Raw genomic sequence first — 12,791 nt, forward strand, 5'->3', positions numbered from 1 at the left:
AAAAAAAAACTCTTCAGAAAGTGGGAATCGGGACTTCCCTGGTGGTTAAGAATCTGCCTTGCAATGAATGGAGGTGGGTTCGATTCCTGGTGGGGGAACTAAGAGCCTGCATGCTATATAGCATGGCCAAAAAGAGACAGAAAAAGGAGGAAATAAAAACATTCAGATTGGACAAAAAGAAGTAAAACTGTCCTTATTTGAAGATGACATAATTACTTAGGTACAAAACCCTGAAGTATCTATAGAAAAATCCTAGAATGAAAAACAGTACATTGAGCAAGTTGGTAAGATATAAGATCAACACATGAAAACCACTCATATTTTTATATACTAATAACAAGGGGAAAAAATAAAAAACACAATGCCATTAAAAATCATTCCAAGTAGCATATTAATGTATAAATCTAAAGAAAAATATACCAGATCTATATGATGAAAATTACAGAATGCTGAAAAAATAAATCAAACAAGAAAAAGAAATCAAATAAACCAAGAAACATACTGTGTTTGAAAGACCCAACACAATCGTTGGGTTTGAAAGATCCAACATAGTTATTTTATTACATGAAGCCAAACCCAATCCCTAACTAACAAAATTAATTATAAAATACAATCACTTTAATAGTTACATCATTTCAATATAGACAATGAAGATATTTGTTAAAATTCAATAATCACTTCAATGTTTGGGATTCTTTTATTTAGCAAACCAAAAAATAGAAAAATAATTTCTTAACCCAATAAAGACTACACATTTGCAAATCAACTCCAGCCAAAGCTTAAATATTAAGCAGGAGATTCATTAGCATCAAAAGTAAGCTCAAGATACAGATATGCCTTATTTAAACTTTAAGATAAGTATTTGGAAGAGGATGGAAAAAATCAGTACAGTACTTTCAGGTTTCCTAAGATGATCATTTTTATGGATGGTGAATTCAGAAAACACATATAGATTCTAAAAGAAAATCTTAGCCCTTTACAGCATTAATGTCTCTACATTAGCATTACACTTACAGAAAAGTTTAATTCTTCATTTTCAGGCTTCACAACTGCTTTTTCTCCATTTTGAGTGCCATATCCATAGGTTTCTTCCAAACTGGAAACCACCTATGAGAAAAATCAAAGTGAATTATGTACTTATAGTGTAAAAATTGTATTTATTAATATATTAAACATAAAAATGTACTTAATCAACCACGTCAGAATCATTTTAGCAGTAAGACTTATTTCTGCCAGTGCCATACACTTAAATTTTCCATCTCATGCCCCAACTCATATCATCCTGAAGAAGCAGTATAAGCAATAGTCCTTGATGCCTCTCAATGAAGACAGGCCCTAAGACTCTTCCATTTCCACATTGAAGGAAGAGTCTATGAACAGCTGAAGCCTCAACTCTACTTACCACCTCAAAATCTGACTTGACTTTCTTTTCTTCCTTGAAGAGACTAGGAAAAATAGAGAGATGGAGACCACAAAGCAATATGTTTTTAAAGGAAATTCTCTGAGCTAACCCTTTGAACTTTGAGCAAACTTGTACTTTGGAAGTTTGATGAACTATACTTTTTGTATATTTGTGCTATCCCTCACTGTTCTCACTTGGTATTGGGTACATGTACAACTCAATTCTGGATCAATGTGCAAAAAAGAAACTCAGAGAAAAGGAGATTCCCCCCCGCCCCATCACTGAGAGCTAGAGTTTCTAAAGTGCAGAGAAGAGCTAACAGAGCAAGCATGAAACTTAGAAAGGCCTATTCTTAGAAAGATCTGCTTATGTCTCAAAACTTGTATTTCAGGAGGATCCCCACTGTTTGCTGACTGATGATAATGGCTCACTGTCCCTAAATTCACTGTACAAACTGTATGATTTATGCTGAACACCTGCTTTCCTTCGGGGAGTATGGAATTTTGGTACATGCAGTCACGAAATCAAAAGATGCTTGTTCTTTGTCTATGACAAACCTAGACAGTGTATTAAAAAGCAGAGACATCACTTTGCCGACAAAGGTTTGTATAGTCAAAACTATGCCTTTTCCAGTAGTCAGGTGCAGATGTAAGAGTTAGATCATAAAGAAGGCTGAGCACTGAAGAACTGATGCCTTCAAATTATGGTGCTGGAGAAGATTCTTGAGAGTCCCTTGAACAACAAGGAGTTCAAACCAGTCAATCCTAAAGGAAATCAACCCTGAATAATCATTGAAAGGACTGATGCTGAAGCTCCAATACTTTGGCCACCTGATGGGAAGCGCCAACTCATTGGAAAAGATTCTTCATGTTGGGAAAGATTGAGGGAAGGAGAAGGGGGCAACAGAGGATGAGATGGTTGGATGGCACACTGATTCAATGGACATGAGTTTGAGCAAACTTTGGGAGACAGTGAAGGACAAAGAAGCCTGGTGTGCTGCAGTCCACGGATTCACAAAGAATCTGATACAACTGAGCTAGTGAACAACAAAAAGGCAGAGAGTACCAAGGTGACCAACCTCCAATGAAACCCTGGGCATTGAGTCTCTAATAAATTCTTCTGGTATACATTTCACATGTGTTGCCACAATTTGCTGTTGGGGGAATTAAGCATGTCCTGTGTGAGTGCAAAGGTAAAGAAATCTAGGAAGCTTGGACCTGGTTTCCTCCAGACTTCATCCCATGTGCCTTTTCCTTTTGCTGATTTTGCTTTTCTTTCACTATATGTTAGCTATCAATATGACCATATGCTGAGTCCAGTGTGTCTTCTCAGGAAATCAATAAACCTGGAAATGGTTATGGGGATCAAGCATCAACAAGTATCTTACCATCTTCAGATGTTTGGTAATTTTCCTGATCAATTCATCTTCTGCTATTAACTCCTTTGTCTTACTTGACGGAATGGGCAAAGCATACCTTACAATGGATTCTCCCGTTGGTGGAGATTTTAAGATCATCGGTTCAAGTTTATCACGTACTACTTTTGCACTATGTTTTTCCTTTGGTTTAGGTGACAATGGTGAATTAAATAGTCCTTTCTTAAATGTTAATTCTGGAACGTTTACCAATTTACTACTAGAGGTCAACAGATGCTTTACTGGCTTCATTTTGTTATTTACTTAGCTTCTGAATTATAGATGAAAAATCTGTATTCCTCCCTGTGAATAAAACATTAAGATTTCAGATTAAAGATAATGGCAGATTAAAAATAATGAAATAATGCCACTTGCAACATGAATGGACATGGTGATTATCATACTAACTGAAGTAAGTCAGACAGAGACAAAAACCATATGATATCACTTACCTGCAGAATCTTTAAAAGAAAAAAAGATACAAATGAACTTATTTACAAGACAGAAACAAAATTACAGACTTAGAAAACAAACTTCTGGTTACCAAAAGGTAAAGGTTGGCGGAACAGATAAATCTGGAGCTTAGGATTGGCATGTATACACTACTATATTTGAAATAAATAACAAGGACCTATTGTATAGCACAGGGACCTCTACTCAATACTCTGTAATAACCTAAATGGGAAAAGAACTTGAAAAAGAATAGATATATATGTACACACTAACTCAATCAATTTGCCAACTAAGTGCTAACTTTCTGAAATTAACATATTATAAATCAATTATACTTCAATACAAAACAAAAAAAAATTTTAAAGAAACAAAAAGGATAGCAGGATAATCAACTGACATGAAGATGGTGAATCCTAAAATCAACTCTGGAGAAATTACAAAATGGAGAGGGAAACATTCCTAACAGCAACAACTAAAACCCGTGAAAAACCCCTAGACATGTGATTTATGAGTGGGCATTTAGGACAGGTGCTGAAAGGCAGGAAGAAGACAGTGGCACCAGTGAAAGAATGTATTTGGAAAACTTTAAAATTTTATTTTTACCTTTCTCCCATTCTTGAGCTAACACATGCCTTTTATGCATATTATTATTTCCACAGAAAGTAATAGCCTTTCAGCAGAGCAATATGAGGGCAGCACCAAAGTCATGCTGGACTAAGTACAGAAGTAAGACTGGCAGGCCTTAAGCTTTCATCCTACTTCTCTTTGTCCAAAGCTGATTAACATTCAGGACAATGCCTCCTCCCCAACAGTTTAAAAGCATGTGCTTGAACCTGGGAATTGTCTGATAGACTGGCATAATTAAGATGAAATAGCATTGGTTCCCTGTTGTCTGAAGCACTCCACACCTAGATTAGTCCCACTGTTGTAATCTGAAGTATGTCCTCTAAAAACACATGTTCAAGTCCTAACCCTTGATACCTGGGAATATGATCATATTTGAAAAGTCTTTGTAGATATGATCAAGTTAAAATTAAATCATATTGGATTAGGGTGGGCCCTAAACCCATTGACTGGTGTTACTATAAGAAAGGAAGGTAAAGACACTTGTGCATAGACATACAAGGAAGAAAGCTATGAAAATGACAAGGGCAGAGATTGGAGGGGTGCAGCCATAAGCCACGGAATATTAAGGATTGCCAGCATCTACCAGAAGCTGAGAAGAAGCAAGAGAGGATTCTTCCCCAGAACTTTCAGGCGGACCACAGCCCTGCCAATATCTTGATTTCAGACTCAGGCTCCAGAATGATGAAAGAATAAATTTCTCTCACAATAAACTGTTTCAGGGACTTCCCAGGTGGCCCAAGTAGTTAAGACTCTGTGCTCCCCAATCCCTGGTCAGAAAACTAGAGTTTGCATGATGAAATGAAAAATACTCCCTGCAGCAACTAAAGATCCCACCTGCCACAACTAACACCCCGCACAACCAAATTTTAAAAATAATAAATTGTTTTAAGTCACCTTATTTGTGGCACTTTGGTACCACAGTCCTAGGAAACTAATTTGCTGATTTAAATGATTCAATAGAAAGAAAAACGTATCACTGAGAGAGGGAATTGTTGTGAAGAAGTCCTTGCGTAAACAGAAAAAGGGTTTTAAGGCACAAATGGGCCAACGCACTTTAGAGGAAGGAACAGAGCAAGTTTATCTAAGATAGAAGATGGGAATGCAGAGATAATGGGCTACTTTAAGAAACCAACAGAAAAGGATGGGGAATTCACCAGGTGCTAGTAATTAACCTAACAAACCACTCCATCAAGCACACCACAATTTTTAAAAAGTTACATGTGGTGAATACTTACAAAAAAATACTTAGAATTTTACACCTCCGTTCCATTTAACCCTCCTAACAGTGCCAGGAGGTTGATTCTGTCTCACCAGAAATTGACCCAAGGTTACCGTCACGCTGGTTCAGTGGTAAAGAAACCGACTGCCTATGAAGGAGATGGGGGTCTGATCCCTAGGTCTGGAAGATCCCTTGGAGGAGGACAAAAAAACCCCACTCCCGTATTCTTGCCTGGAGAATCCCATGGACAACAGGAGCCTGGCGGGCTACAGCCCACGGGGTCACACAGAATCAGACTCACTGAGCAACTGAACAACAACAACCAGTCACTTTTCACCACGAAGACAAATGTACAGTGTTCCTTCAAGGATTCGCTTGATACCATTTCAAGCATTTTAAAGAGACATTATAGAAAAGGGGGAGCGAGGGGACATTATAGAAAATGTGGGTACACGGACGACTGGCCTTAAAGTCTGCATCAAGATAAGAAAACGGAGAGAAAAACAAGGATGCTTCTGCCAGAGAAACCAGTGGAAACGCTTGGTGAGGACGAGGGAGGTAGCTCACCCCCTCCCTGTACCTGCTGACGCTGCGGGCACTCAGGCTACTGGGTGGGCTGGCGCTGCCGTGGCTGGCTCTAAGGTGAACACGTTGGAAATTCTGAGCCTCCCGTACTTCCTGCAGGACTGAAGCCTGCAAATCCTGCAGACGCCAGCCCTGCTGTTTTACAAACGGACATTTGTGCTGAAAGGAAAGGGCGGGCTCCGACGACCGGCGACGGCAGCTACCAGCGCCGAAAGCCAGCAGTCGCCCGACGGCCGTTGACGCCACGTCACGACGCTGTCGCCCCAGTAACAGCGCCAGCGTCGGGAGCCGAGAATCACCTGCGGGAAGGGGATGGGCGAGGGCGTCCGCGTCCCCTACTCGCCCGCCCCGCCCTTTCTCCTCGGTGATTCCTTCCAGGTGATTCACATAGGCAGGTGATTCACGTGCGCAGGTGCTTCTAGGCTTTCGGCCTGGAGAGCTAAAACACCATCCTATGTGGTGCTTTGAGAGCTTGGGCTTCACTGGCAAAACCTGAGTCCCAGGCCCTCCTCTGGCACCAGCTGAAGTTTTCACTGGGAGGTGTTGCGGAGTCAGTTGCCATGCTTTTATCTATTTATTTTAGACTAAATGTTTTGCTGCGAAATAACTGATTTGCCTGCTAAGTCACTTCAGTCATGTCCGACTCTTTGTGACCCCCCACGGACTGTAGCCGGCCAGGCTCCTCTATCCATGGGGATTCTCCAGGCAAGACTACTGAAGTGGGTTGCCATGCCCTCCTCCAGGGGATTTTCCTGACCCAGGAATTGAACCCACATCTCTTCTATCTCCTGCATTGGCAGTTGGGTTCTTTACCATTAGCGCAGCCTGCTGCTGCTGCTGCTGCTGCTGCGTCGCTTCAGTCGTGTCTAACTCTTTGCGACCCCAGAGATGGCAGCCCACCAGGCTCCGCCATCCCTGGGATTCTCCAGGCAAGACCATTGGAGTGGTTTGCCATTTCCTTCTCCAATGCCTGAAAGTGAAAAGTGAAAGTGAAGTAGCTCAGTCGTGTCTGACTCTTGGCAACCCCATGGACTACAGCCTACCAGGCTCCTCCGCCCATGGGATTTTTCAGGCAAGAGTACTGGAGTGGGTTGCCATTGCCTTCTACCAGCGCAGCCTGAGAAGCGTGTAATTTATGGGTACTCATTAAGTACTCATAAGAATTTTGCCTCAGGAGATGGTCAAAACTAGTCTTACACTAAACACTTCCCTAGACCTGGCAAAAATGAATCTTCAAAGTAATACCTGAGTGAAATATTTTCAATAATTTGACTAAGAGCTCAAGAATATTTACAGGCATGTTGAAACATCCAGTACCCAACAAGGTAAAAATCATTCAAGTATGCAATCAAAAGTTGCCCCGTTGGGGGAGGGTGGTGTCTATCTCCCAGAGTTTGCTCAAACTCATGTCCATTGAGTCTATGATGCCATCCTACCATCTCTTCCTCTGTCACCCCCTGCTCCTCTAGCCCTCAATCTTTCCCAGGATGAAGAGTCTTTTTCAATGAGTTGGTGCTTCCCATCAGGTGGCCAAAGAATTGGAGCTTCAGCATCAGTCTTTTCAATGATAATCAGGGTAATTTCCTTTAGGATTGACTGGTTTGATCTCCTTGGTGTCCAAGGAACAAGAGTCTTCTCCAGCACCACAGTTCGAAAGCATCAGTTCTTTGGCACTCAGCCTTCTTTATGATCCAACTTTCACATCCGTACATGATCACTGTACATGTACATGAGGAGATTATCTGGGATAATCTGGGTGTCAGCAAGTGAGAAAGAGGCAGAGGGGGACTTCCCTGGTGGTCCTGTGGTTAAGACTCTATGCTTCCACTGCAAGGGGCACAATAGGTTCCATCCCTGTTCAGGGAACTAAGATTCCCAATGCCGCCAGGCACGGCCAAGGTGGGAATAAAAGGCAGAGGGAGATTTGACATAGAAAAAAAGAATGCAATGTTACCAGTGAGGCAAAGATTGGAGCAATGTGTTCATAAGTCAAGGATTGTCAACAGCTACCAGGAACTGGAAGAGGAAAGAGGCAAATTCCCTTCTAGAGCTTCTGGAGGTAGTGTAATCCCACCAACACTATGACTTTAGCCCAGTGAAATATTTCACATTTCATGAGAGATTATTTTGTTTTAATCCACCAAGTAATAATTTGGAACAGAAGCTATAAGAAACTAATACATGTAGTAAGTTAAAGACAGATACTCTAAAACCTAAGTGTTAGTTGTTCAGTCATGTCCAACTCTTTGCAACCCCATGGACTGTAGCCCGCCAGGCTCCTCTGTCCATGGGATTCTCCAGGCAAGAATACTGGAGTGGGTTGCTATTCCCTCCTCCAGGAGATCTTTACAATTCAGGGATTGAACCTGGGTCTGCCACATTGCAGGCAGGGTCTTTACTATCTGAGCCTAAAGTGAACCATAAAATAACACAGAAAAGAGTTGTAACCAGTGACTCAAAAGTAAAAAGGAACTAAAATGGAAATTTAAAGATACCATAGGAAGTGAAGAAACTGGGGCCATCTGCTGCTATTTCCAATACCAGGACGTAAGATTAAGAGAATGGCGGTCAAACTGCAATCAAAGCTGTCTAATAGACAGCAACCCAGGAGTCAGTTAAATTAAAGGAACTTGCACTAGTTTGGGACAGATGCACTAAGGCATTTTCCTTTGTGAGGAAGAGTCCTAGAGTTGTTCTAAAAGACAAAAAAAATATTAATGTCCCTTCATTTCCCTCTACTTCTCAGTGCTTAAGTTGCTCCCTCCCCAGATGCTTTATTCCCCCCTGTCTTTCCATTGCCACAAAATTCATGTGTCCCATTCTAGGAACTATAACTGCATCTTTCCAGTAATCCTTTACTGTCACCCAAGCTTTTTATCTGGAAGAATCAGTCAGGAGCAAGAGGGACAAGAGGATTTTTATAAAACTTATAAAGATCCATAATGTCTCTGTCTTTCAGCCCATGAGGGCCAGTATAGTGGAGCATACAGGCAAAAGGCAGGACAATATATGTCCAAATATTATGCAGTGCTTCATCTGCGACTTCTCATGGGATTTTTCTATCTCAGGGAACTTTTACTAAGAGGACCAGGGTACCCTTATGACCCAAGCCCACTTCAAAAAAAAAAAAAAAAAAAACTTTGAGGCTTTGTAATGTCATCTTTGAAAGGATCTGAGATTGGCTTGATAGAATTCAGGAGAAGCTGAGCTGTAAGAGGGCCAAGCTAGTCCCATCAAATAGCTTGTGAAAAGAAATAGTTCTGCCTAGAGTGCTGAACCAAACTGTCTTTTACAGCACCCTAGGAAGAGCTATTCATTCCTTTTCACACATCCGACTCCTTAACAAATAGTATGTGTGCCTTCCTTTTATCTCCCAAGCTAACCAGTCAAAGTTCTGTAAATTTGCAAGATTTCTACTCAGCATACATAAATTTCACTCTTTTTGCATTTGGCATAGGTGAGTGTCTCTGTAATTACTGTCTGAAAAGGATCAGAACTCTCCTCTAAGCCAGGGTGAATCTTAGCATTGGTTAGGATGGGTGTGAGGCTGATCATATGGATCCTCTAGCCCTCATCCCAAGGATAACAACAATCAAGTCACTGTTCAGGCAGCTGTCTTTGAATCTGCTTCCCAGTGCTCAGTCCACAGCCTTATCCCTAATTCCTCCTCAGTGAGAGAATAGAAGATTATTTATTGCTGGATTGAATAATATAGCCGTTACTAAATCCAAGGACTTTTTTCAAATCATGTTGCTGTTGTTCAGTCACTAAGCCGTGTCCGACTCCCTGAGACCCCATGGACTGCAGCACACCAGGCTTCCCTGTCCTTCACCATCTCCCAGAGTTTGCTCAAATTCATGATTGTTGAGTCGATGATGCCATCCAACCATCTCATCCTGTGTCACCCGCTTCTCTTCTTGCCCTCAATCTTTCCCACTATTAGAATCCTTTCCAGTCAGTCAGTTCTTTGCATCAGGTGGCCAAAGTATTGGAGCTTCAGCCTCGGCATCAATCCTTCTAATGGATACTCAGGGTTGATTTCCTTTAGGATTGACTGGTTTGATCTCCTAGGAGTCCAAATCATGTTAAATGTACTAAATGGACTGTGGAGAGGCTCTTATATTTCCTGTTCCAGGAAGTCATGTCTTGTTAGTATTCCATCTTTGTCACTGAAACTGCCAACAACTGGGAAGGGTCTACAGTTTTGCTTATTCGTTAGAAAACAAGTCAGTATACCGCAGTATCACAGATCCTTGAAGAAGCTATGAGACTCCTGAGCCAGAGTCAAAGGAAAGTTTATTAATCATAGCAATAGCGGCAGCCCGAATAGTAACACTTGTGCTCGTTCCCAAAGCTCTGACTCCTACAAAGCAATGGTGGCCAGCTGATGCTTGTAGAGTTGAACTGGGTTCCTTGAGAGGAATCCTGTTTAGGAAAGCCCTATCTTTTCTCCCCCTCTGGGAACTCACCCCCCTGAACCTCAAGAAGGGTCCTTGTCTCACACCTTCCCAAAGACTGTGGGGTAGAATGACTAAACCTGTTCAGCTCGTAGCCCCCCGCATGAGCTTCGCTCCACCCTATCCCTCATCTTTTCTGAAAACCTCATCTTTTTTCAGTGGGAGACATTGTCTTTACTATCATGATGAGTCAACATATCTGCCCTCTGCCCCAAAAAGGGATGTTAAATTTCTAAAAAACATTTGCTATACAAATATCTTTGAAAAGATAGTCCAAATCAAAAAGGTATGAGAAGATATGCAGAAACATGAAAGACTGATGGAGAATTTTAAAGTCACAGTGAATATAATTTTTTAAGATTTAGAAGTTTTTTTCCTAGTCAATAAAACATGCTGTCCCTGGATCCTTAGTTAAAGCTATGCATGCAATATATCTTAGTTAACTGAGTAATAAATTGTATTCAATTCCATCTGTGGTCAGTTCAGCTTGATCTAAAGTTAGTTTATAATAGTTCCTTCTAGGGAATATTAAATATATGTAGTTGTACAGCCAGGACATGAAAGCAACCTAGATGTCCATCAACAGATGAATGGATGAAGAAGCAGTGGTACATTTATACAACAGAATATTACTCAGCCATTAAAAGGAACGAATTTGAGTTAACTGTAATGAAGTGGATGAACCTGAACCCTCTTATACGGAGTAAAGTAAGTCAAACAAGTATATTAACACATATACATGGAATCTAGAAAAATGGTACTGATTAATCTAGTAGAGAACGGACTTATGGACACAGCAGAGGAAGGTGAAGGTGGAACAAACTGAGAAAGTATCATTGACATATATACACTACCATGTATAAAATAGGTAGATAGTGGGACATCACTAATTAACAAAAGGAGCCCAGCTTGGAGCTCTGTGATGACCTAGAGGGGTTGGATGGGGGGAGGCTCAGGAGGGAAGGGATATATATATATATATATATATGTGTGTATATATATATGTGTATATATATATATAAAATTATGACTGATTCATGTTGTTGTATGGCAGGAAACAACACAAAACTGTAAGGCATGTTTCCATCAAGTAAAAGATAATTTTAAAAAAATATGTAGTTTAAAAATATTTTTAATTCCCTAGTTGTTTTGACTTAATCTTGAAACTAGGATTAGAAATGTCCCTTTAAGGCTTTATGTTAAAACACAAAAGCAGTGACTATAAATTTATATGTATGGGGCTTCACAGGTGGCACAGTGTTGAAAGAATCAGCCTGCCAATGCAGGAGCCTCAAGAGATTCGGTTTTGATCCCTGGATTGGGAAGATCCTCTAGAGGAGGAAATGGCAACCCACTTCAGTATTCTTGCTTGGAAAATTCCCTGGACAGAGGAGCCTGGTGGGCTATAGTCCATGGGGTTGCTGTATATACACATCATATATACAATGGGCCAATTCACGGTCATGAAATTAAACTGATTTTCATAGACAGTACATACCTTTTCGTATGGGAGATTTAAACTTGCCTTTAATATCAGAATGTTGAAACACACTATTTTACATATAAGTCTTAAAGGGTCTTTGAACCATAACACTGGAAGCACATAGTAAGAAATACACTTGTACAAGTAATAAAATAGTTTGTTTCAAAAGGCCCCTGCTGCTGAGGTTAAAATCTACCACATAAATCCATAGTCTTTAATTTCTCTCCTTCAGTTTCATGGGTATTTGTAACATTTCATCCCAATCTCTGAAGAGTTAATATTTGTTAAAACCTAACCACGGTGGGGGGAGGGGGGCGGGTGTGGAAAAAGGCAATGAAACCAGTATGTAGAAAATTGGCTTATATATGTGGACTTCTTAGTTAACTGAGTAATAAATTTAATTCAATATCCAAGTGCAGCCAATTCTTCCAAGACTTGTAAGTCAGTTTACGATCAGATCGGATCAGTCGCTCAGTCGTGTCCGACTCTTTGCGACCCCATGAATCGCAGCACGCCAGGCCTCCCTGTCCATCACCAACTCCCGGAGTTCACTCAGACTCACGTCCATCGAGTCAGCGATGCCATCCAGCCATCTCATCCTCTGTCGTCCCCTTCTCCTCCTGCCCCAAATCCCTCCCAGCATCAGAGTCTTTTCCAATGAGTCAACTCTTCGCATGAGGTGGCCAAAGTACTGAAGTTTCAGCTTTAGCATCATTCCTTCCAATAGTTCTTATTAAAGAACATTAGATAACAAACATTTTTATAATCCCTAGTTGTTCAAATTTTTTCCTTGAAATTTCAGTTTCTGTTTTGCGCTTTGTAGCTATTCCTTCTTTGGTTAAACTGGGAAGAACGATTCCTAGGATTCATTTTAACTAAAGGAACTTATTTCCAATCAACACTTCACAAAATACGCTTTTTTGTTTTGTGGGCTGGAGATCCTCGAAAACACCGAATACTTTGGAAAATAGGGGGACCTTAAACTAGTCACATGGGATTCCCAGGTAAAGAATGCCAGTGGTAAAGAATCAGTCTGCCAAATCAGGAGACGCAGGAGAGGAGGGCAGAATCCCTAGGTCGGGAAGATCCCCTGGAGAAGGAAATGGCAATCCACTGCACTATTCTTGCCGGTAAGGGAAAATCCCGTGGAC

The 12,791-nt window shown here is 40.9% G+C and overlaps 1 protein-coding gene across 8 annotated transcripts in view; it reads right to left on the reverse strand.

Moving 5' to 3' along the window:
• Positions 1-5,993, reverse strand: part of CCDC7 (coiled-coil domain containing 7) — a 262,345-nt gene extending 256,352 nt beyond the window's left edge. For 7 of the 8 annotated variants that reach the window (XM_055543753.1, XM_055543756.1, XM_055543758.1 and 4 more), the window contains exons 1-3: positions 5,696-5,993; positions 2,790-3,119; positions 1,015-1,107 (exon numbers count right to left, since the gene is read on the reverse strand). In XM_055543753.1, the coding sequence (XP_055399728.1) occupies positions 1,015-1,107; positions 2,790-3,068 (372 nt within the window). In that variant the 5' untranslated portion in view covers positions 3,069-3,119; positions 5,696-5,993. Of the gene's footprint in view, positions 1-1,014; positions 1,108-2,789; positions 3,120-5,131; positions 5,551-5,695 lie in introns of those variants that run through there. The other variant, XM_055543752.1, reaches the window with a different exon arrangement.
• Positions 5,994-12,791: the final 6,798 nt, after the last annotated feature.

This window comes from Bubalus kerabau, chromosome 13 (assembly GCF_029407905.1).
Source record: "Bubalus kerabau isolate K-KA32 ecotype Philippines breed swamp buffalo chromosome 13, PCC_UOA_SB_1v2, whole genome shotgun sequence".
Taxonomy (NCBI): domain Eukaryota; kingdom Metazoa; phylum Chordata; class Mammalia; order Artiodactyla; family Bovidae; genus Bubalus; species Bubalus kerabau.